Source organism: Dermacentor silvarum, chromosome 8 (genome assembly GCF_013339745.2).
Source record: "Dermacentor silvarum isolate Dsil-2018 chromosome 8, BIME_Dsil_1.4, whole genome shotgun sequence".
Lineage (NCBI taxonomy): Eukaryota > Metazoa > Arthropoda > Arachnida > Ixodida > Ixodidae > Dermacentor > Dermacentor silvarum.
In genome coordinates this window covers 176859940-176884938 of record NC_051161.1, presented here as the reverse complement: position 1 = coordinate 176884938, position 24999 = coordinate 176859940, and the positions used below count along the sequence as shown (strand labels likewise).

Sequence of the window (24999 nt, the reverse complement as noted above, 5' to 3'; positions counted from 1 at the left end):
GCAGCTGCGCAAATTTAGTGTGAGCATTAGTTTCAGATAGATGAATAGATGAGTCCAATGATATATTTTTGCGGCAGAAGATCGCTCGGGTTTTTACCTGTGCGGTTTTTTGCAGGCTGTCACAATCGGCGTTTTTCGCAAGATGCTAGTTCAACTTCCACGCCAGAGCGTTATTTGACAGTTTTTCGCTCCTATCTTAATCTGCACATTGAGCTGCATCATAATTCCGCTGTCAGCTATTCAATCAAGTAGTAAAAAACTATAGTATCGCTAGTTCATCAATTCCTTATAACGCTTTTCACCGTCGTGTACTCCGAAGTTGTGATACTGAATCATTCATTTCATCGCTCTTTCAAATTAAATACCTTATACGCTCAAAAGCTATAGCTAAAATTGAAGCTATAAATAATAATGTGCACTTTGGGGGGAGAGCAGCATATCATGGCATTTGATCTAGACGTGTTCGTTTTGCCCAATTATTTGCAATCACAGCACGGCGATTTTAGAAGTGCGCCACAGAAATTCGAGTAAGCGTTCCAGAAATTTTAATACTGCAATGTTTATTTGCGACATATTTCAAATGTTTTGAATGACCTTGCTCTGTGTATTTACTTGGAATATTTTTCACAATAGAAGCGCGAACTTAACAAACTTGTAACACTCCACCAAAACGGATATTGCAGTCACCAGGACTGAAAACGGTTGGTCAGCAGCTCAGTACAGCCATATACAGCCGCTGCATGGCGGGGGGGGGGGGGGGGTATTATGCCTGTGTCTAATTAGACTGCTTAAGGCGGGCAAATTTGCTTTAGAAGTAAGTTTGCAGTTCACGTGCACTTCTCACAACGTTTACAGGGCTTTGCAATAAAAAAAAAATCATGTTCGATACTTAGCGGCATCTTTCAGAGCCGCGTATACTGCATCTATTTTGTCTGCTTTGGACGTGTTATTAGGTGCACATTACAAAATTGCGATATCGTTTAGTACTGCTATGTCGCAGAGTTGTAAACTTGATACTTTCAAATTTTCCAGAATCTTTCGAAAGACAGCGCTGACATTAAATCAACATCTGCTTCCAGCCTATACTTGATTTTACATTTTATTTTAAATGCAAGAAACATCATCTAAATCAGCGTAGCGATTGCCGAGAATGTCGATTTCACCATTCCTAAGTATCCGGAGCTAACGCTGCAAGCATCGCGCATTTCAGTGCGGGCGCTCTACACGAGGCCGTTTCCGGAGTTTCCTTTCTCCGTGCTAACGAAAGGCTAACGGCGCCGCGACTGGCAGACATGGAAGGAGGATGAGATTGCAATTTTCTACCTCCCCCCATGCCCGGCGGCCCTGGCTGCATAGCGCCTCTTCCCAACCACTCTCTCTCGGCGCCTCCAACTATCACGTGACGAAAGCCATGAGCGAGGGCGTTGGTTTGGTCGCGTGAGTCTTTTGTCTTACCTTCTAATTGCAGGTGCGCAATCTGAGGTCCAGCATCATTGGAACACGCTGAATTTTCTGCGGGTGCATCAGCCTGTGGAAATGTCTAAGCTGAATCATGAAACCTGAATCGTGAAGTGTCCAATTTGTTATAACAGCCAGCCACAATGAAAACTCTAGGAGGTGCATTAGAAACATTTTGCTTATGCAGTGGCGTGTTACTGATTCATTAAAAATTCTTTGAAACCTTTGACCACTTTAGCGCTTCATTTGTGTGAACAATCATGCTTTATGTTAAGTGTACGTGGCTTTGACACGTGTTTATCGCTTTTGTGGCTTTGCCAATATTTCAGTGTTGCTATGGTGGGCTGTAAGAAATGGGCCATAGGGATTGGTGCTGTCGGTAAAGCCAACTTTTTTTCAATATTGCGAGGAATACGAACATCCTCATTGATTTCTCTATGTAGCAGATAACTGGGAGATACTCAATTCCTTTATAATAATGCTATAATGGAAGGGTGTTTTGTGTATCTAAATTCTCGTGCGTGCCAAACATCCATGCAAGGAAAACTTCTGTAATAGTGTTGCAGGAGGCTTTGATATTATTCCATCTGCAAAATAGATCAGTGTTGACAAGGAAAGCAAAATGATATTGGGTCTTCCCGGACCATAATGAGCAGTGTATGCCGTTTCTAGCAAGATCGCTGAAGCTAAGCATTTCGTTAGTTGACATCGGAAGGAGACAGACCATCTGAATTGTAATATGACGTAATTTTAGCTTCTAGAGACTATTTAAAATGTGCTAGTGCTTCCCCTAGCTCACAATAGATTAGGTGTTGAACTAAAGTTTAGAGAAGTCCGTTGTACTTTATATCATCATCATCATCATCAGCCTATATTTTATGTCCACTGCAGGACGAAGGCCTCTCCCTGCGATCTCAAATTACCCCTGTCTTGCGCTAGCGTATTCCAACTTGCGCCTGCAAATTTTTTAACTTCATCATCCCATCTGGTTTTCTGCCGACCTCGACTGCGCTTCCCTTTTCTTGGTATCCATTCTGTAACCCTAATGGTCCACCGGTTATCTATCCTACGCATTACGTGGCCTGCCCAGCTCCATTTCTTCTGCTTAATGTCAACTAGAATATCGGCTAACCCCGTTTGTTCTCTGATCCACACCGCTCTTCCTGTCTCTTAACGTTAGTCCTAAGATTTTTCGTTCCATCGCTCTTTGTGCGGTCCTTAACTTGTTCTCGAGCTTCTTTGTTAACCTCCAAAATTCTGCCCCATATGTTAGCACCGGTAGAATGCAATGATTGTACACTTTTCTTTTCAACGACAGTGGTAAGCTCCCAGTCAGGATTTGGTTATGCCTGCCGTATGCACTCCAACCCAATTTTATTCTTCTGTAAATTTCTTTCTCGTGATCAGGGTCCCCTGTGAGTAATTGACCAAGATAAACATACTCCTTTACAGACTCTAGAGGCTGACTGGCGATCCTGAATTCTTGTTCCCTTGCCAGGCTATTGCACATTACCTTTGTCTTCTGCATATTCATCTTCAACCCAATTCTTACACTTTCTCGATTAAGGTCCTCAATCATTTGTTGTAATTCGTCTCCATTGTTGCTGAATAGGACAATGTCATCTGCAAACCGAAGGTTGCTGAGATATTCGCCGTTGATCCTCACTCCTAAGCCTTCCCAGTCTAAGAGCTTGAATACTTCTTCTAAGCATGCAGTGAATAGCATTGGAGAGATTGGGTCTCCTTGCCTCACCCCTTTCTTGATAGGTAACCTTCTACTTTTCTTGTGGAGAACCAAGGTAGCTGTGGAATCCTTGTAGATGTTTGCTAAGATATTCACGTATGCCTCCTGTACTCCTTGATTCCGCAATGCATCTATGACTGCTGGTATCTCTACTGAATCAAATGCCTTTTCATAATCTATGAAAGCCATGTAGAGAGGTTGATTGTACTCCGCAGATTTCTCGATTACCTGATTTATGACATGGATATGATCCATCGTAGAATATCCCTTCCTGAAGCCAGCCTGTTCTCTTGGTTGCCTGAAGTCAAGTGTTTCCCTGATTCTATTGGAAATTATCTTGGTGAATATTTTATACAATACTGAAAGCAAGCTAATGGGTCTATAATTCTTCAGTTCTTTAACGTCTCCCTTCTTATGGATTAGTATAATGTTGGTGTTCTTCCAGCTCTCTGGTACACATGAAGTTGTGAGGCATTGCGTATAAAGGGCCGCAAGCTTTTCAAGCATGATATCTCCTCCATCTTTGATTAAATCTACTGTTATTCCATCTTCTCCAGCAGCTTTTCCCCTGGTCATATCTTTCAAGGCCCTTCTAACTTCAGCGCTAGTTATAGAAGGAGCCTCTGTATCCGGTTCATCACTATTTTGAATGAAAGTAGCTTGGCTGTTTTGGGCACTATACAGGTCAGTATAGAATTCTTCCGCTGCTTTTACTATGTCATCGAAATTGCTGATGATATTACCATGCTTATCTTTCAGTGCATACATCTTGCCTTGTCCTATGCCAAGCTTTCTTCTTACTGTTTTAATGCTGCGTCCATATTTTACGGCTACCTCAATCTTTCCCACGTTATAATTTCGAATATCCCTTACTTTTTTCTTGGTGATTAGTTTTGACAGTTCAGCGAATTCTATCTGATCTCTTAAGTTGGACATTTTCATCTTCTATCGTTTCTTTATTAGGTCCTTTGTTTTTTGGGAGAGCTTACCTACTGGTTGCCTTGGTGCCCTACCTCCCACTTCAATTGCTGCTTCTGAGATCAACCTAGTTACGGTTTCATTCATTACCTCTATGTCGTCTTTATCTTCCTTTTCTAAAGCTGCATATTTGTTTGCAAGCACCAGCCTGAATTGGTCTGCTTTTACCCTTACTGCCTCTAGGTTGGCCTGTTTCCTCTTGACTAATTTCACTCTCTCTTGCTTCAAATTGAGTGAAATCCTAGACCTCACTAACCTATGGTCACTGCACTTAACCTTACCTAACACTTCTACATCCTGCACTATCCTTGGATCGGCAGAGAGTATGAAATCTATTTCATTCCTTGTTCCTCCATTAGGGCTTTTCCAGGTCCACTTCCTGTTGCTGCGCTTCCTGAAGAAGGTATTCATTATTTGGAGCCTATTCCTTTCCGCGAATTCTACCAACATCTCTCCTCTTGCATTCCTAGAATCGATGCCGTAGTTGCCAATTGCTTGCTCCTATACTTTATATAGCATGTATATATTTACAGTCACCATGTTTATTGCTTATTTGTTTCTTCACTTTTTTTCCCACAAAGTGAAGACTTGGTAACTTTATGGAATACATTCTGTGTTGAAATAACCTACGTCGTGTTCCGATTTCACGTCCTCTACACTTTAGACTAAGTATATGTACACTCACTATCTTTTGTAAATACTGTAAAACAATTTAGGGCTTAATTAGCTAAAGACGGGCGGCTATAAAAGGTCATGCCTTAGTTGGCCAGTAGATGTTTAAGGCATTTAAAAATGTTTTCAAGACATCCTCAGAACGTCCAGCAGAACGTTTTGTAGCCGTTTTCTGAACGTTCCTAAGATGCCTTGCAAGACGTCTTCTAGCCATCTTTAAGACGTCTAACAGACGTCTGATATCCCAAATTTGGCGGTGCATTAGACGGTCTTAGGGATGGCTACAAGACGTTTTAAGACGTCCGACAAAAACGTGGTAAGATGTCTTGAAGTTTTTAATATCTTGCCAAAACGCCTCGAAGACGTCTTGTAAACGTTTAAAATGGTTTTCAAGACGTCTTGCTTATCTTGTCAAGGCCTTGAAGACGGCTTCTAGACAAATTTGTGTTCAGTGGGTGATGTGGCCTAAAGACTTGAGGGACTGGCAGCAGACCTGTATTTTATCTGGATTAATCGTAAGGCCAGCACCCTCAATGCATTGCAGCACTTCCCTTACATGCTCAACATGGTTCTCCAGTGTCTCCTAGTAGACAAGAACGTCATCTAAAAATGCCATAGCAAAGTGGTGATTGATTCCCTGAAGCACCCGGTCCATCAGGGTTTGAAAAGTTGCTGGGCCACCTGCCACCCCGAAGGGCATCCTCGTAAACTTAAATGTACTTTGATGGCAAATGAAGGCTGTTTTAGCAATGTCAGCTTTGCAAACAGGAATTTGAAAAAAAACCCTTGGGTAGAGATAAAAGCTGGAAAACCACATTGCTCGGCCCAATTGCACTAGTAGCCAGTCTGTTCGAGGCATTGGGTAGGCAGGTACTCGGGTGGATGCATTTAACGGCCGGTAGTCTACAGCGAGCCGGTAGCCTCCAGACTTTTTTGCAATGAGCACTGGGGTGCTAGTCCAAGGGCTGGTGCTTCGTCTTATAAGGCCCTGTTCGACAAGGTCATCCACAGAGCCCTCGATGATCTCTTGCTTCTTCACATTCACTGGACTTAGCTTGCATCTCATGGGCACGCTGTCCCTTGTGTCAATGCGGTGCTGAGCCAGGGTGGTACATCCTGGAATTGTAGTAAACAGATGGCTAAAGTCATACAGAACTTTACTCAAGCTTGGCTGTAGCTCCTTGGTGGTAGCCAGGTGCATGTTCTCTTATGTCCGGAACCACAAGCACTTCTTCAAAGAGGCTGTGCAAGTGGTATGACTCTCCATCTTCTATTGCAAGTGCTGTCGCTGGGTCCTTTTCACGCTTAGCAAATGGCACCATGCACTGTGCATCGGTTCCAATAGTCCATCCACCCAGCGATACATGTAAAGAGATGCCTGTTGCTGCCAAAAAATCTCTGCCCAGCACAATGTCCCGACACAAGTCTGGCACACACAGGAAGTGTTGACTGCGGCTGCTTGTGGCCCACTGTATTTTGCACTTGAGGGAAGTCGTTGACAGAGACCAACCTGTTGCCAGGTGGAGTGCTCGTTCCTGTGTCTTGGGTTTAGCGCCCGCCTTGACCACTACCCTTGCCGCCGGTGCTCCAAGCAAGCTCACACTCGAGACTGTGTCCAGTAGGGCATGGAATGTTGTCCTCCCAATCTGCACCTCCAGGAGAGGCTCCTTGTTGCCGGCCAAGGCCGCTACTTGCAGCGCAGTCTCGTAGGTGCTTGCCGGTGTAGCACCTACCATCTCCCATTGCCCATACACTGAGAGCAGATATGTTCGATCCCGTTGCATTGGTAGCAGCGGGGCGAGCCGCCACGTTGACCTGTAGGGCACTCGCGAGCTATGTCACCGACGCCTTCCACAGCAATGGCAAGTGAATCCTCCAGGGTCAAGCGGTTTGTACCTTTGCGACTGTGACGGCGCTGAGGGATGTGGCATTCTTGTGGTGAATGCGGCCAACCCGCGCAATTGGTCTCGGTGGTAGGAGGGCTGTATTGCTGCGGGGTGCAACGGCCAGGGGGATGCCGCCCGCGGATACTGGAACGGTGCAGCAGCCGCTGTGATAACCCTCCGGGTTGTGTTCCCGGCAGGCCAGCCACGTTGATAGCCGACTGGAAGGCCAAGTCCCTCGCAACTTGGTCAGTCGGAGGTAGTGGTGGCTTGTACTGCATGCGCCTCCAGAAACGCTCCATGAGGTCGTCAGCGGCCTTCGCCAACTCCGCAAGATTGGCAAACTGCCGTCCCTCCACCAAATCCTGGAGTTGCGGGTGCATCTGCCCTAGTACGCGGTCAACTTTTTCCGACTCGGGCACTTCGGCGCCAATCCGGTCGTAGCAGGTTGCGATTGTATAAATAAATTCTTTTATATTTTCTTGGGGATGTTGCGTCCGTAGCTCCAGCTTTTGCTTCAAGCGGCGCTTCGCATCAATCGAGGAGAACTCCGCAATAAACACGGCAGTGAACTCCTCCCACAACGCAAACGAATTCAGGAATCACCACCACAACTTCGCGCTACTTTCTAGCGCAGCGGGCACAATGTGAGTAAGCCTCTTGTCGGCGGCGACACCGCTGACCGAACAAAAGGTTTCCAGCCGGTCCAAAAATTCCGCCGGGGACTGCCGGTTGTTGAACCCCTTATACCTTGGAGGTTGACCTACAGTGGAGAGCGGAGTGCAGCTGCTCGCCGGTTGAACTGCCGCCGCCGTTGTCATAGAACTCAGAGGCACTGCCTCGGCCACCATCAGTCCTTGTCTTCCTGGACAACGTTCACTGTCTCCATGTCTTCCCTGCACTCGCGCCACCTCTCCTGCGCTCCGTCAACTACTGTTGATCCTGCGCTTGGCCTCCGAGAACCGTGGCTCCTCAACGCGGGTCTTGGGCTAGCTTGCTCCTGCCCTTGTACGTCACACTTGGATATAACGAAGTTTTTCTATTCCCCACCGTTACTCCACAGAAGCACATGTATTTGAGACCTCTATGTAACGAAGTGGCAGAGGGAGATCCCCTCGAAATAACGAATTTTTCCCAACAACAACCTAGAGATTTCGCCCCAAATGTCATTTTTGTGCGAACAGCAACCGGAAGGACCTACTCCGCCGTGACGGAATGCGAAGCGGAGCTGTCGCGCTTGGCGCGCTCGAATTCACGGCGACTGCGAGGCGAGAGCGAGCGCACGTGTGCGTGCGTGCGAGCGTGAGGCGGGCCTGCATCTCTCGACCCGGCCATCTTGCCGCCGCGGGCGTGACCTTTCCCCCTCCCTTCATTCAAACCTGATCCCACCGCTTGCTGCAGCTGGCCTAGCCCGCCGAGCCGGCACTCTCCTTTTCCAATTGATGTTGCTGCAGCAAAAAAAAAAAATGTTTTTTCTTTTTTTTTTTCAACGCGCTGGCAGCGCCACTCTTTGGTTACTGCACAAGTCTCTGCGCTTCACTTCACTAACCTGACACTAGGTGACACCATAGGGCCGTTTATAGTCCGACATAACGCCGCACGCACGCTAACGTAACCGGCGGCTTCCGACAAGCTCCGACACGCCCGGCGCCGAATTGGCTCCTGACCTATTTGCGCGTTGTCACCGACAGCGGCGCACGGGCTTGTGATCATTCTGCGCATGCTCTGAAGATAACAGCCGACAGCGCGCGCATCGGAGTATAGAGGAGATGGCGTTCTGCTGGCGCAGCGCAACCGGCGTAGCGTGACTGGCCCCAAAAGACGCTGGCCCGCGCCGATAACGTGGGACTATAAATGGGCCTTATACAATGCTACGACACCATTGGTAAACGGTAAGGATCGAGCAAATACAGTAAGCGTTTCTTTTTCGACTTTTCATGACGAACCTGCAAATAATGAAATCCTCTGCATAACGAATTTTTTCGGGAATTTGTCAATTTTGTTATATCCAGGTTTAACTGTGACATCAATACACGCTTATCGACATACAGTTGGAATTCAAGTATCTAGGAGCCTCTTTCACCGAATCACTCACTTGGCATAAACAGATTGACGCTGTCATAGCAAAAGCTAGTAGGATGCTACATTTTATTTGTAGAAATTTCAAACAGGCAACGCGAGAAGTTAAAAAAAACTTTATAATTCTTACATGTCAGAACAATACTTGATTATGCCTTAGTAATATGGGATCCCTATCAAGATTACCTCATTAATAGACTGGAAAAACTACAGAACCAAGCCCTAAGGTTTGTTTGTAATAATTACAGCCCGTACTCTAGCGTTTCAGAAATGAAGCCCACTTTAGGATGGGATCTACCACATAGGCAGAAGCTAAGACTCAAACTATTGCACCGGATATAAATAGTCAGACATGTATAAATCGCTATAAATATCTTCTGGAACTAGATTACATACCGACTCGCTGTGATAACAAAAAGATCTCAGCCTATAAGTGCAGAACAAAAACTTTTTACTACTCTTTTTTTCCCCAAATCAATTAGACAATGGAACAGTTTATCAAACACAGTCGAATCCCCCTACAACGAATGCTGCCACAACGAAATTTCCGCCACAACTAAAATTTTCCGATTCCCCATCAGCTGCCCATAGAAAGTAACACAAAAAAAGTCTTTTCATAATGAAGGGATTTATATTTCCGCTTCAACAAACTTTTCGAGAACGAAACTGGGACTGAATTGAAATTGGAACTGCTGAGTTCCAATTAGAAATTGGAAGGCCGTTTAAAAGCTGTGATGATTGTATGTCCGCTTGAACGAGGTTTTCGCGAATGAAATCAAATTCAATGTACAATGGAATCTCGATGATACGAATCTCACGGGCTCACGAAAAATATTAGTATTAGCCGAAGTTCTTATCATCGAAGCGCAATTAAAACTAGCCAAATTAAGGGGGGACGCGGGGATCAGATCGCGAAAATCGCAAGAAAAATCGATTTTTGAAAACCACGCGTTTCGGTATGTGCAATGCCTAATCTACGCTGTATCAAAATGGTTTGGCTGAAAACGCACTAAAAGTGCCCGAAAAAGATACGCTGTGTCAAAATGGTTTGGCTGAAAATGCACTAAAAGTGCACGGAAAAGATTAATTCGTCAGTGCGCAGAGTGAGAAAACAGCTTTAAATCGTGCAAAATCACCGCAGTTCACGGAGACATATCTCGTATTTCCCGCCACTGAGCGCCGCCATCTTGTTATCGTTCGAAAGCTCAAAGTTTCGCCGTTCCACCTCTCAATTCATCCGTAGTCGCCCTCTTGTAACAAACGCACAAACCCAAAAGAAGCGCGGGTCTGCGATAGGTAGTCACACGGGCCCTCCGATGAAAGCGGGCTTCCGATTAGTTGCCGCGCTGAAATGCGTCTCTCTATTGGTTGCTGCTGTGACAGGGGCAAGATGGCAACTGCAGTTGTCTGCTTCGTAAACCATGCCGGTGTCTTCACTTGACACGCAGGATTCGGATTACTGGGAGCTCTCAGATTAGTGATAGATCGTCGCTCGTTGGAGAAGAAATTTCGGACGAAGCACGCCTTCGGAAGACGGAAGCGCAAGCCTCCTACGGCAAGAAAAATACGGCGATTAGCAGGAGAAGCAGAGGAGCGCCCAACTGCATGTCCCGCGCTACCTTGCACCGTGGATTACGTGCCGTGCTATCTTGCACCATGTGACTCTGGCAGCGAAACCGACAATCGCCCTGTGCCGTCGACACCGATAACGCAGTCGACGGAAGACGCGCCAACGGAGGCTTCCGCGCCTCGTCGTACGGCCGCGCGAATCGGCCAAGATCGTATCTCGATAGACATAGCTCGCTGCAACTAGACAAAAAGGCGCAAACACAAAGAACGCGGCAGCCACTCCGTCCGGCCGATGGCAAGCGTAAAAAGAGGAAAAGCACAAAAGCAGCAAAACCGCCACCGCTTAAAACTCTTTGTGCCCAGTCGCGGCCTCCGCATTGTCCGGCTCCGCGTCCGCGCGTCTGCACCAAGGGAGAAAGCGCGTGACAACGCGCTGTTCTCTTTCGCGGCTGTCGGTGGGGCGGTGTTTATTCGTATCAACCGATGCGGGTCGAAAATCGATTTGTAACAACCGTTTTCTAGCACGTTGCAAAGTAATGGGGCTCAGCCGGGACCACAGAAAAATTAGTATCATCCGGAAATTCGTATTAACCTTGATCGTATCATCGAGATTCCACTGTACCGATTTACGTTACTGCAATCTATAGCCACGCGTAGTCATCACCTGCCTGCACGAGACTGCAGGCAATCACCGCAATAGCTGCCGTTTTCTGTGGTCTCTGTTCGGTCGAAATGGCTACGCCAACGAAGAAGCGTTAATTTTCTATCTCTCGAGGAGAAGGCACATATGATCGTGGGCAGAAAGCGGAAAAAAAAAATCTCGCAGTTTCGCCCGAAAGGCGAAGCATCAATTGCGATAGCAGATTAGTAGATAGCTATACAAACTAAGGATAGTAGTTTTATTGGCCGTATAAACTTGTAAACAATCACTAACTAAATTACCGAGCACGGTGTGGCGTGCACACAGGTAAACATGAACACATCTTGCTCGATGACCGCAGAAACTCGCAAACTCGGTGTCAACACGCTGGATTGAGAAGGTGCGGCAATAGCCGCGAGCGAATTGACCTCCGTGGAGTCTCTTACTTCACCGCGAACTAAACGTCGAAAGCATAGCGCACACGACTCTACCGGCACTAGTTGCACTTTGTGCACGTCGCAGATAGCTTTCAAGATAGTGCCAGAGCAGCCGCTGTTGTCAACAAGATGCTAACTCCTCGTTGTCTGGGGAAAATGACAATCCTCTAGACACACCGACTCCGGCGACAGCTTTAAAAGTAATAGATCCTTTTCACCGCATCAGAAAAGTTATCGGAACCCACGACAATGAGATTGCGATGGCTCTTTTAACCGACTGTGAGACTCGCGTAACGCCTTTGCTTACCGTGAAGCATAAGAAATCCAGGCTGACCGACTTCTGAAAATAAAACTGACGGTAAGCGCAAGCTTGCCGACTTTGTCATCAATATGCAGTGAAATCGTGATAATTCAAACTACTTCATTGCAACGGTGCATGTGCCGCAAAATGAGTGTTTCGCGATTGGCCGGGCATGCGCGTTGGGTTAGGCGTCGGCTGCAATGTACGAAAAATGCTGTAACATCAGTGTGAAATGCATTCTCTCGTGAAGTTGACACTTTATCAACTGCCTTCGGTACGTTTAAACTTTCGCCCCCACGCCATCGCGAAGATTTCCCGTACGGTGGTTTCGGTTTTGTTTGCGGCTTTGCCATTTAGCGTACATATATACAGTGGAATCTCGATGATACGATCACGGCTAATACGAATTTCCGGATGATACGAATTTTTCCGTGGTCCCGGCCGAGCCCCATTACTTTGCAATGTGCTAGAGTACGGTTGTTACGAATCGATTTTCGACGCGCGTTGGTTGATACGAATAAACGCCGCCCCACCAACGGCCGCGAAAGAGAACAGCGCGCAGTCACGTGCTTTCTCCCTTTCTCTTTTGGTTCGGAGGCGCGGACGCGACGCCGGACAGCGCAGAGGCCGTGACTGGGCGCGAAGAGTTTGAAGCGGTGGCGCTTTTGTTGCTTTTGTGCTTTTCCTCCTTTTCGGCGGCCGCCCATCGGACGGAGTGGCTGCTGTGCTTCGGGCCGCGTTCTTTGCGTTTGCTCCATTTTGCCTAGTCGCAGCGAGCTATGTCAACCGAGATACGATCTCGGCTGATTCGCGCGGCGGTACGCTGAGCCGCGGGAGCCTCCGTTTGCGCGTCTTCCGTCGACTGCGTTATCGGTGCCGATGGCACAGGGCGATTGTCGGTTTCGCTGCTGGAGTCACACGGTGCAAGGTAGCGTGGCACGTTCAATCGGGTGCTCCTCCGCTTCTCCCGCTAATCGCCGTATTTTTATTGCCGTAGGAGGCTTACGCTTCAGTATTCCTAGGCGTGCTTCGTCCAAAATTTCTTCTCCAACGAGCGACGATCCATCACTAACCTGGGAGCTCTCAGTAATCTGAATTCTGCGTGTCAAGTGAAGACGCCGGCGTGGTTTACAAAGCAGACAACTGCGGTTGCCATCTTGCCCCTGCCACAGCAGCAACCAATAGAGAGACGCCTTTCAGCACGGCAGCCAATCGGAGGCCCGCTTTCATTGGAGGGCCCTTGTGACTACCTGTCGCAGACCCACGCTTCTTTTGAGTTTGCGCGTTTGTTACAAGATGGCGACGACAGGACGAATTGAGAAGCGGAACAGCGAAACGTTGAGCTTTCGAACGATACCAAGATGGCAGCGCTCGGTGGCGGGAAATACGAGATATGTCTCCGTGAATTGGGGTCATCTGGCGCGATTTAAAGCTGTTTTCTCGCCCTGCGCACTGACGAATAAATCTTTTTCGGCCACTTTTAGTGCGTTTTCAGCCAAACCATTTTGATACAGCGTAGATTAGGCATTGCAGATACCGAAACGCGTGGTTTTTAAAAATCAATTTTTCTCGCAATTTTTGCGATCTGATCCCCTCATCCCCCCATAATTTAGTTAGTTTTAATTGTGTTTCGATGATACGAATTTCGGCTAATACGAATATTTTTCATGACCCCGTGAGATTCGTATCATCGGGATTCCACTGTACATACCAATTTCACGTCAACGAAGTTCTGCCACAACGAAATTTTTCGTGTGTCCCGTGAATTTCATTGTCGCGGGACTCGACTGTAGTAAATGTGTCGAATAACGAATTCTATACTTTGACAGTGCTCTTGTAAAACAACTGTGTATGTTATAGATCCTGAAATGCTGTTTGTTTCACCTTCCTTGTTTGTCTTTCTCTAAATGCTATTGTAGTGCTTCTGTTTGTGAGTATATATGTGAAAAACTTTTAGGTTGAACTGGTGATGTTTAATTCCCCCCTCCGTAATAACTTTATGGCGATGTAGGTAATCTGTAAATAAATAAATAAATAAATCATCCACTTTCTAGGCTACAAGATTAGCCTCGGGAGTTTTTACCAGCAGTGCTCAAGACAAAGTGGCGGATGGAGCATCCTTCTAACTTGAGGTGTCATGTACTGGCCAATAAACCCTCGTATGTTCTAGTTAAAAATTAAATTCTGGGGTTTTACGTGCCAAAACAACAATTTGATTATGAGGCACACCGTAGTGAGAGACTCTGGATTAATTTCGACCACCAAGGGTTCTTTAACGTGCACTTAATGCCGGTACACAGGTGTTTTTGCATTTCACTCCCATTGAAATGTGGCCGCCGCAGCCGGGATTTGATCCCGCACCCCTCGGGCTTAGTAGCGCAATGCCTTAGCCACTACACCACCACGGAGGGTCGTATATTCTAGTGCCTCATGGCATTAAGACATTCCTCTCACTACGCACTGAGAGAGAATAATAAAGGAATCTTACGGAATTGATTTTTTGTCATCACAAATTTCTTTGAGAAGCATTTGATATAACCGTACCGTTTTCGTTACACTAAGTAGACAGATAGAAAATGTTAAACTTCAAGACATAAGCAACTTCTTATCAAAGTCAGCTGTTCTCTTAAAAAGGATTCCAACCAATAATGTTAAAGAGTCTTATGTTGAAGCTGCAATCCGTAGGCGACGAGGTGCCACAGGTTGATCTGACACTAACTGCCTACACGAGGCCACAGAAGTACATGGATTTGTCCGATCTTCGTGCTTGTGGATTTAGACGTTCTTGTGGCTTTGTTTATTGTACTTTATATGCTTCATTGCCGTAAATTTCAGAGCAATCTATACTTTTTGAAGTGCAGAAGGCGCTGCGAACGCGCACATTCACTACTAATTAAAACGGTTCAGCTTGTCGAGGTGGCCAAATCGAAACGCGCCAAGTGCCATAAATTCATAAGGCCGTTTTATGTCGCATGACGATGCATGCGTCCTTGGCGTAATGGTTTCAATATGGGGCTTCTGTGCTAGAGGTCCTGTGTTGGAATCCTGCCATTGGACAGTTTTAATAATGTTTTTATTGTACGATTATTTACTGTATAATTACTGTATGAAACTCTATGCTAGAGGCTAAACTTGGTTCTTTATCCTATGGTTACATCGCGTTGGAGCCTCCGCTGCACTGTGACTACTGAAGAGCTCCCTGTCGGCGCTCGTTATTGCCGTGACTAGTGCTTCACCACTCCTCGATAGCGGCGCCGGAGCCTACGTCACACTCGCTACATCTGTTGCCGAAAGTCATTAGTGAAACCAGTTTTTGCCAAATTGTAACACTGAGCATTGGTGCCTTTTTGGGGGTGAATTTGGGTTCTTGGGGGGCAGGCACCCTGTCAGGCTTTTTTGCCTTTTCGCCGGTCCTCTAAGCAACTGTATATGTGTATAGACACATATAAGTATGTATACATTTTATTGGTTGCCTGAAATAAACTTCAAAAAAAGAACACTTCCATGTTAAAAAATAGGCACAGAAGAAAGGTAAAAGTGACAAACTAGAATGCATTCGCCATGACCTCATTTCACAGGGGACCCTCATAAAATATCCATCCACGAGCACAAGAACGCACCGATTGCATTCACAATATCATGGAAGCTTTGCTGTGCTGTGGGCATGCCTTGCCATTCTCTTCGTGTGGATGCCCTCGCGCTGGTGGTGGCACAACTGTTCGCCGACGCGTCGCATTTTCGCTCTCGACAAATGCAGCATGCAGTTCCAGCTGACAGTATTTTTTTCGCAGAGTGCCAGGAACTCTGTCTACTTCCAATGCATCCGGTGCAGAGAAATGTGAACTCTCACAAATCAGCAATCAGCTTGTGATCGCACAAGCATATCGCGCCTGGCTCAAATGCACCGTAAGGCACCGCAGCTGATGACCATTACAGGCAGGCTACAGGATGTGTTTTGCGCTGAAAACTGCTGCACGTTTCTGATCGTGATGTGTCGTGTTGTTTTCAAGGCTAATAAGAGCTGCACTTACACAGATTCTCAAAGTGCATGCAATATGAAAGTTTTTTTGTTAATTAGCCATTGAAGTAAATTTATTGTGGTTATTTAAAACACATCAAATAACACAGCTGAACTAAAGGAATCATGCAACCATTGTGTTATTCTAATTAGGCACACTAAGTTGAACACACTGTATATGTACGTATTTAATCTACGCACAGTAATTCAAAGCCTGTCTTGTCCTATTTTATCTTCATTGCACAAGTCCTAACAAGCTGTTTCGAAGTGTTTGACCACATACGTGAACGACTTGTTTGGCAATGTAGTTCTTTGGCAATAAATGACTGTTTGCTGGATTAGGCAAAGCTGGCCTAACTCCATGCAGCTACACGTGAGGAGCAAGCTTAGCAAGGACGTACCGGACTGTCGTCACCATTCCGTATCTTGTAAACAGTGTTTGTGTATTTGCGTTCCCGAGTGCCAGCTCGAGAGATCTTCAGTTCGTCCATCCGGTTGGCCACTTCAATGTCCTCATCACCACCAACGCCCAACTCTGGTTCTATGTAGCACGATGTTGGCATCAGGACAATCAGTTTCCTGATAGCGAGGATGACATCGTTGTCCTGCTCGTACTGCGTCATCCGTTCCCAAAGGGCTGCACAGATGACCAACAGTCAGGGCTGCCATTCTAGACAACCCCATCGTGTCATGCGGCTCTGCATACATTATGGCACAATAAATTAGCAGGTAACAAAACACAAACCACACACTGGGTCTCACTGTTGTCCCTAGCTCCTACTGAGTGCTGAATATGTTGTTCTATGCATGACCAACTAGCTCAGACAAAATTTTATACATTGGCTACAAGGGGTTTCAATGTGTTACTAGTACTGTGCACTATCTAAATGAGTGCACCAATTTTGCTGACACTAATCACAGTGTTCAACCTAAAGTATGCATGTACTCCACAGCTAGGACAGCATTTTCTGGGTCACAACAAGGGGTGTGCAAATGTTTTAAGTTCGACTCAAATACTGATTGGCTGAATAACTTGCCTCGAATTTCAAATACTACCAAAATTCTAATCACAAATAATATGAGGTGCCAAATGGTTAACTATAAGCACAGAGGTGTAAATTGACACCAGCTAGCCCAACAGGAAGTACCCTAAAAGGTTAGCCCCACCGGTATAACCTCCCAAGGACCAAATATGGTTGTCTCCAATTTTTTTAATCACAGCAACATTTCAATAAAACATTCAAACCTTTTTCCTTGATTAATGTGATAACCCATGCAGCACACCTGCATTATTAGCGCCACCATTGTGCATGAGACAAAAATGAGTCACCTATATGTGTGATTTGATAGCCACTCGGTGAAGGAGGGCATAGGTGTGTACACAGAAATAGCACGACTACCAGACTTAAAAGCAGTGCTTGACTATGCCTGGATGCAGCTCGGGTGTGCAGCCAATAGTATTCGAGTATCAGCTATGCGGGTAAGGGAGGATCTTAATACAGCGCAATTATTTTACGCAGCATCCCCTGCAGTGAACTTGATGGGCTTTATTGCATTTAAAAGTCAACATTTATCTATTTTAGGAAGCAGTACCTTTTATTTAGGCCATCATTTTCCTTTAAAAAATTGTTGAACAGCAGAACATCTAAAAATATCTGAATGTCGCGTGTCACCGATCTCGGGGTGTGCGGGTGTCATAAGAGATGGAGGAGGACGACGCATGTCAACACAGCAAACAGATTTTTTAATTACAACCAAAGCCCAAAACTTAAAAGCACACTCACTCAAACTAATACATAACCCTAACACTAATACAACCTAGTTTGTAAACACTAAATATGTCCTTATTTCCGCCTGCATTAAGTTCTCGGCGTTTACCACATCAAAGTCAGGCAACCCTGGCCTACATCTGCGACGCTATGGTGGCTAGAATTGGGAGGTGACGCCAACGGGAGCTCGGAGCCGCTCCTCCATTTCGAGCGCCGCGGCGGTGGTGCTGTCGGTCGTAATGCGATGCTCGGTACGCGCGCTGTACCGAGCACGCGTACACGTGCGTTTAGCGCGTGGGCCTTTCAGTGATACTGTTGCAAGTAATGATTTAGCTAAATCACGGTGACGGTGGCTGATACAATACAATTTTAAGCATTAAAAGGTATTGTTGGCCGTTGGAGACTTACGCGGCACTGAATCTGTGTAACTAAAAGCTTTCATTTTGTGTATCCTTGCAGTGTTTTGCAGCGAAGGTATCAGCTTACTCCGAAAAAATTACTGGCGGTCTTAGGGAAACAAAACATAGCAAACATTTATTGCACATCATAATATTATTAAGATCTATTGCACATCATGAAATACCAGGGTAAAATAATGAAAAATACGCACATTTACACATGCTCGTGCCTAGTTAAGAAACAATGAAACATTTCACGCAGACAGTGCATCGCTTGGCACTAAGAAATATCACTTACCACTCAGCAAAAAAAAAAAAAAAAGAAGAGGCAATCGAGCTTAAAGTTACAATATCTGTCGGAGATTAGCAGCAGACGACGAAGAAAAAGAAAGGAACGTGGGCGGCTGCCTCCGCGCCTGGCGCCAAGAAGTGCACACACCGTTATCATCATCATGATACCTTTTACCTTCGTCTCTCGCCATTAAAGGCTTCGTTGAGTGCATCGCATCGAGTGCTGTCCTAGTGCCTATGACAGCAGACATCGAGAAGGCGTTCGCAAGTGGAGATACGAAAAGAGGACCGTGACCTGTTCAGATTCCTGTGGTTTGACAAAAGTCCTGCTGTTCCTTTCACGGAAGAAGCAGTAGATGTTTGGCGTATGACCAGAGTACCCTTTGGATCTACAGCAAGTTCATTCATGCTTACGGCTACTATACAGCATCACTTGACACAAGTTCATCCCGAGAAAAGGGCCGTAGCACAGCTACTTCTGAAATCCTTTTACGTCGATGACCTGTTATTCAGAGCGAATGACTTAAAAGCAGCGGTGACTCTTTACAAGTGCACGAAAGAGCTGATGGATGATGCTGGCATGCCTTTAAGGAAGCTCAAGCTGTGGGCAACTAGAACGCCTGTTCCGACTCCAATGATGCTCTTACCCCTCTAGCCTGTGAGAACGCTGGACATCAAGAGAGAGTGCTAGGTTGGTCCAAAGCAACAGACGCCTTCATCTACAACCCGGAGAACATCTTTACTTTCTTGCAGAAGGCAAAGGACACTAAGCGTTTTGTCCTCCAGACAGTATCGAGGATCTACGACCCATTAGGATTTCTCGCTCCCTACGTAGTGCGAGGAAAAATGCTGTTTCAGCAGTTATGGGTTTCGAAGGTTGACTGGGACGAAGATCTTCCTGATCACATTGCGGAAAAATGGCACGACTGGAGAAACGAATTGATCAATTTGTCAAAAGTCAACGTTCCCCCTCACCTCATGAGTGGAGTTACAGAACCGCGTGACCTTCAGCTACACGTTTTCGCCGACGCAAGCACAAAAGCGTACAGAGCTTGTACATACCTTCGTGTAGAAGATGTGAATGGGAGCGTGACTAGCACTCTTATTGTAGCGAAGTCAAGGATGGCTCCACTGAAAGCTCTATCTTTGCCATGACTAGAGCTAATAATGGGTGCATTAGCAGGAAGCAGGCTGTTAAATATATACTGGAAACCTGCGGAGATCTAATGCCAAGAACGCAATGTTTTCTTTGGACTGACGCAACCATAGTGCTTGGCTGGTTAAAGCGAGCGCCTTCCACTTTAGACGTCTTTGTGAAGAATCGAATCACAGAAATTCTGTCTATTACTTTGGAATGTAGCTGGCGGCATTTTCCAGGAGAAACCAATCCTGCTGATAGACTGACCCGAGGTGTTTACTTACACACACTGGTTACCGCGGTAGACTGGTGGCAAGTACCAGCTTGGCTGAGTAAGGACTCGGAAAAATGGCCAGCTGTGAAGCATTCAGAGTCCCAAATCAGCGACATCCTAGGCATACCAGCGACAAAACCAACGAGGCTTCACTCTACAGGAAAAGCAGAAGAACTTTCAACCATTATGACTAAGGTTAAAGCGGTGCTCAATTCATGGCCTCTAACGTATTCTGATAATCAGGCAGGGAAGCCTGTAGCCCTCACGCCAGCGCATTTCCTAGTGGGCCAGCAACTTACTTTACCAGAAGGAAAGACATTGTCAGGCCGAGTAACCAGCCACAATAGAAACGACTATCAGCGACGCTTTCAACATCGACAAAAAATTATGAATGACTTCTGGAAGCGTTGGAAACATGAATATTTGCTGCGACTGCCATCGGCTCATCGCTCACCCACGCATTACTCAAGAAATTTAAACGTCAGCGACATCGTAACAGTCGACATTCCCAACACGCCCAAGTTATTCTGGCCTCTAGCCCGGGCTTAAGAGGTGTACCAAGGCACCGACGGATTTGTGCGTGCCTGTTTAATCCGATTACAGGGAGGCAAAGTCTTCAAGAGGCCAGTGCAGAAGCTACAATGTCTAGAACTAGATGTCACCACATTTGAGGCTCCGGAGGATGTCGGAGATTAGCAGCAGACGACGAAGAAAAAGAATGGTACGTGGGCTGCTGCCTCCGCGCCTGCTGGTGCCAAGAAGTGCACGCACCGTTATCATCATCATGATACCTTTTATGTTCGTCTCTCGCCATTAAAGGCTTCATTGAGTGTATCGCGGCTCTGTCTTTTCTGGCAACGCGACCGAGTGGCCGGCGTTTCGCAACAATATCAAACTTAGAGCACGCGTCTAAGCTTTAGCAATTTCATTCTTTCCTGCCTTGCGTTTCGCTTGCTGTTCTGAGCCTTCACATGGAAATGGAGCCTAGTCAGCACATAGAACTTGATAATTTTGTTTGTGAGGGACATACTGTGGTCAGGGCAGCCAACGAGGGTAAGCTTTTTTATCTACAAGAAGGAAACCAAGTCCATGATGCTGCACTGAGCATGGCTGATGGGTACAGCTGGCCTCCTCGGTCAACAGCAGCAGTGAGGGATGCTGCACCTGGAGCTGAATCGTTTTCGCCTTGTAGGAGCTGCCGGCTGCACTCTGCGCATTTGGTGTTTGCAACGCTCTTTCTAGCCACATAGGCAGCCATGTAATATACGAGTCTGGCATTGCTGGTTTGCACTACCATGTCAACATGCTCGGTACCGTGGCTGCATTCACTGAGCACTTCATAAGCTTCGGCAAGGTTTCCTGCGTCAAGAAGCTCATCCAGCTTCCTCTGCGAAGTTGGGTCCTTTCCGTTGTCGGCTCCCAGCAGACTCCTCAGCAGTCCTGAGGACACATTGCTTCCTTTCGGTGGTTTTGCCTAATTCTGGAAGCTTAAAGTGTTAACCGAGATGAGGAACTGGGAAGGAGTCAGATGGTCATTGCATCCAGACATTTGTCGGACGATTCCAAACAGCCTCTCCAGAGGGTCCTGACTCAAGCGGCATGTCATCATATAGTTCAACTTCGTCGTCAGGTAGCGGAGAAGGTGCAGCGTGCTTGACAAGGCTTGGCTGTACTGCGGCTAAGGAAACCTCCGGAGCCTGCAGCTGTTTCTCACTCGTCCAGGTAGGCCAAGAAGTTTTCAATGCACTTCTCATGCGTCCCTCCAGGCTTAAGTGCTCCTGAGCTGCACCTTGAAGTCATTGCCTCAATCAGCCTTCTCATTTTTTCCACAAAGCTGACTGTCGCAGCCGTGCTCCCATGCTTTTCTTCAATGATTTCATTGTACAAGAAAAGCCCTCTGAGGACTTCATCGCTATAAAGCCTTACTGCGTAATTTACCCTCATTTTCTCAAAGTCATTGGGCCGCACGACCGATGTGCTAATATGAGGCATCACTTTGAGAGTCGTGTCATGCTGTTTATCGAGCTTTCGGGCACAGTCAATAGGTTCAACACTGGCATGGCCTTCTGGCAGTTTCATGCCAGTTCGAACAAAAGTATTCCTCACACATTTAACGAGGTGTGGGAAGTCCAAGATGAAGTGAAAAAAATGTTCTCGGTCTGTAGGCTGCTGCCTTCTACAGACTGTGTTTTCTTTTCTGCCGTGTATACCGAACGAGTGCCACATAATCCTGTTCCACGCAGCTCCATTAGTGGTGATAAAGTCTACGTGCAAACCGGTGTTTTCGCACATCACTACTGCTTCGAGGATTATTTTGCCTACGTCTCTGACTTCACATTGCTGCATGATGCGAACACACCAATAATCTGGTGCCATGTTCCTGTAAAAGGCACAAACAATACGACGAGGCCATGGCCGCATGCCACGGAGTGCTCACTTTCTGGTGTGAATTTCCCAAGATCCACAAAACCTTCGATGGTACCATCGGATCCTAAGCTCAAGTGTTCGGATAGCTTAATTTCATCAATTAAGAGTCCACCATGGCACTGGAAAGAGTCCATAGATTTCGTTTTTTCCGCCACAGCAGCAAACACTTTCTCGCTTAGGCCAAATCCACTCTTGTAGCTCTTCAAATATCGACGTAGGGATGTTCAAGAAGGCGGGGTCTTTTCATGGACATAATCAAGCACTCTAGGGCCCACTCACTTTCATATTTCATTCCTTTGGTGGATTTCCTCCTACACACTGCAAAGCACGCCTTGACTTGTGGCTGTTGTTTCACGGGTAGCGCCTTGGCCACTTCTTCAAAGGCTGCAGAATCATTCTGTGCATTCTTTTCTTTCATTTGCTTCATGCGTGATTTAAACCCGAAGGAGACTCAGGCGGCTCCTTTTCGCTTGTGCTGTCCCGCAGCTTAAGCCTGTATGAAAGCGTCTGCACCCCGGTTTTACCACTTCTTCGTCTGTAGGATTCTCGATTCCGGAGCAGTCTCCTGAGGTGCTTGCACTGTGGGCAGGCTTTTTCCGGCGTTTGAGCAACCCCTCGGCAAGATGGGCTGAAGGTTCTGTTGCCAAAAGTCCTTCTCCTTGTATTTTGGATTTACTCCAAATTCACCGGTTTTACCAAAGCCTCTGCACGGTATCATGGAGTCGACGTCACGAAGCAACTCTTCTGCCATGTCAGTGTAGGTGATATCAACGGTCTTTATTTTTGTGACTTGCACAAAAACGGTCACTTTAACTTTCAGTGTTTTCATTTGATGTAACGAGCACATATTTCTCAAAACATATCTTGTCCCCGCTGCACTGCTGTGCTGACAGCAGTGCAGCGGTGGCCGTTGCGGCGGCGCTTGAAGCAGAGGATCGCGCTCTCTCGGTGGATATGCAGGCGCTGGCATGACCTCCCAATTTTAGCCACCATAGCGATGCTACGAAAGAGAGTCGTAAAGCGCACACTGTAAACACCGTGATGTTGTCGGCTCCAGCAATCAGGTGTCTAGCCCAGTAAGCGCTGGGAAGGCCACACTTCCGAACGTCAGGAATTGCAGGCGAGTTCAAAACAGGCACTTGGTCACCATCACATTCTGCACTGTGCGAGTCGGTTTCCTCGCAAGCAGACGTGCTTGGTTCCTGGCGCCGAATCTTCAAAGGCAAGCCACAAGTGGACGTTCTTGATGACCTTTTCTTTGGCGCTTTTTTTTAAATATGTGCAGGGACATTTGGGAATGCGGTTGGCACTGCGTCAAGTTTCAGCACTGGTCGCTCTCGCAGAATCTGAACAGTTTCACCGTTTATCACGTGCATGAAAAAACGCTCAATATACTGCTCGTCGAAATGGCGCTCACAAAGCACCGACTTCGCGTCCGACTTGTCGGCACAGGGTATGGCTCGTCGCCAAGCTTCGAAGAGGGCAGGGTCCTTGGGAACAGAAAAGAGGGAGACCTTTTGTCCCTGCTGCCTCAATGACACGTAGCCGGTAGTGCAGCCGGGAGCGAAGCAGTGACGTTGCTTCGCTTTCGAAGCGCTGGAGTTCATCTGTCCCACTGAGCTTGGACCTTACATTGGCATGTCAGCAACGAAATGTATTTTTCCATAAGCGAGACAACACCGTAGGATCCACGATAAAAAAGAGGCACTGCCCAGACGACGCGGGAAAATGCATCGCATCGCTGTGCTGACAGCAGTGCAGCGGTGGCTGTCGCGGCGGCGCTTGAAGCAGAGGATCGCGCTCTCTCGGTGGATATGCAGGCGCTGGCGTGACCTCCCAATTTTAGCCACCATAGCGATGCTACGAAAGAGAGTCGTTTTACTGCGCTCGTCGTCGCATGTATGTTCCAGTCTGAAGCTCGTCGGCTCTTTTCGCAAGAAATCGGTGCTCTTGTCGATGTGTAAACGTTGCCTTGCCGTCGTCACGTCGCCTCGTTTGTCTAAGATGTCGACGTCTTGTACTTCGTCAGTGATGAGGCGCGGCATTGCTTAGGCCCACATGGATAGGCCTAACGTCGGGATGCGTCGCAACTTCTTCGCGAGTGCCGACGTGGCGTCCCGAGGAATATCGAACGTGCCGGTCTGCCGCAGAAGAGGAATCCTCTCTGGGGTGCCCGGTCCCGCCGTGAGAGGCTGCAGCCAGTCCAGGAGCCTCGCTCGAACTTTGCCGAGGTCGACAGCCACACCTTGGACGGCCAACGTCACGGACTCGGCCAGACCCCCAAGTCTCCCGTCGCCAGAGCGTAGCTGATAATGCGACCTTCTTGGCCCGGAGCCACGTCGATAATCCCCGGACAGCGCCGTTCATCCCTCGATTACGCCTCGGATCACGCGCCTTGAGGGCTCGTGCCATTCCGAATGCCGTGCTTCCCGTGCTCCTCTTCCTTGTCGCGCCGCAGGCGGCCTCTTACATACGACACTGAAACATCAAGATTCCAACTCTAACTCGACAATAAAAAGCAATATCACAATTCTGTAAGCTGCCCCTATGCAGACATACAAAGCAACCAAAATTGATTTATTATACACCATTCTGTCAGACTTGCTTTACGACAGTGATCGCTGTTCCCTGGCCTAGTGTGCGGCTCTCGTGGGGGTTCACATTGCGAAAGGGAGATTTTGTCTCTGGGTGCCTCTTGTCCAACTACAGATGGCCTTGTTAAAGAGCATCCACGCCGCGGCTGTGGGAGGAAAGTGCTGCCGCCAGGTGCCTACTGGTAACATAGGCACAAGCGCGCTCCCAGCCTGGCGCTCGGCCATTATGGGACCTCAACGCTTGGAAAGTGGTGTTTGTACCCAACCCGAAGACAACCGCATCCACGCCGCGGCTGTGGGAGGCAAGTGCTGCCGTCAGGTGCCTACCG

At 47.2% G+C, this 24999-nt stretch overlaps 1 protein-coding gene and 1 pseudogene across 1 annotated transcript in view; both read right to left on the bottom strand.

Moving 5' to 3' along the window:
- The window catches only part of LOC119461869 (stimulator of interferon genes protein-like), a 362093-nt gene that overhangs the window by 69589 nt on the left and 267505 nt on the right, over positions 1-24999 (bottom strand). Inside the window, exon 6 of the mRNA XM_037723241.2 lies at positions 16181-16416. Within this exon, the coding sequence (XP_037579169.2) occupies positions 16181-16416 (236 nt within the window). The remainder of the gene's footprint in view (positions 1-16180; positions 16417-24999) is intronic.
- Positions 19242-24616, bottom strand: LOC125947630 (uncharacterized; annotated as a pseudogene).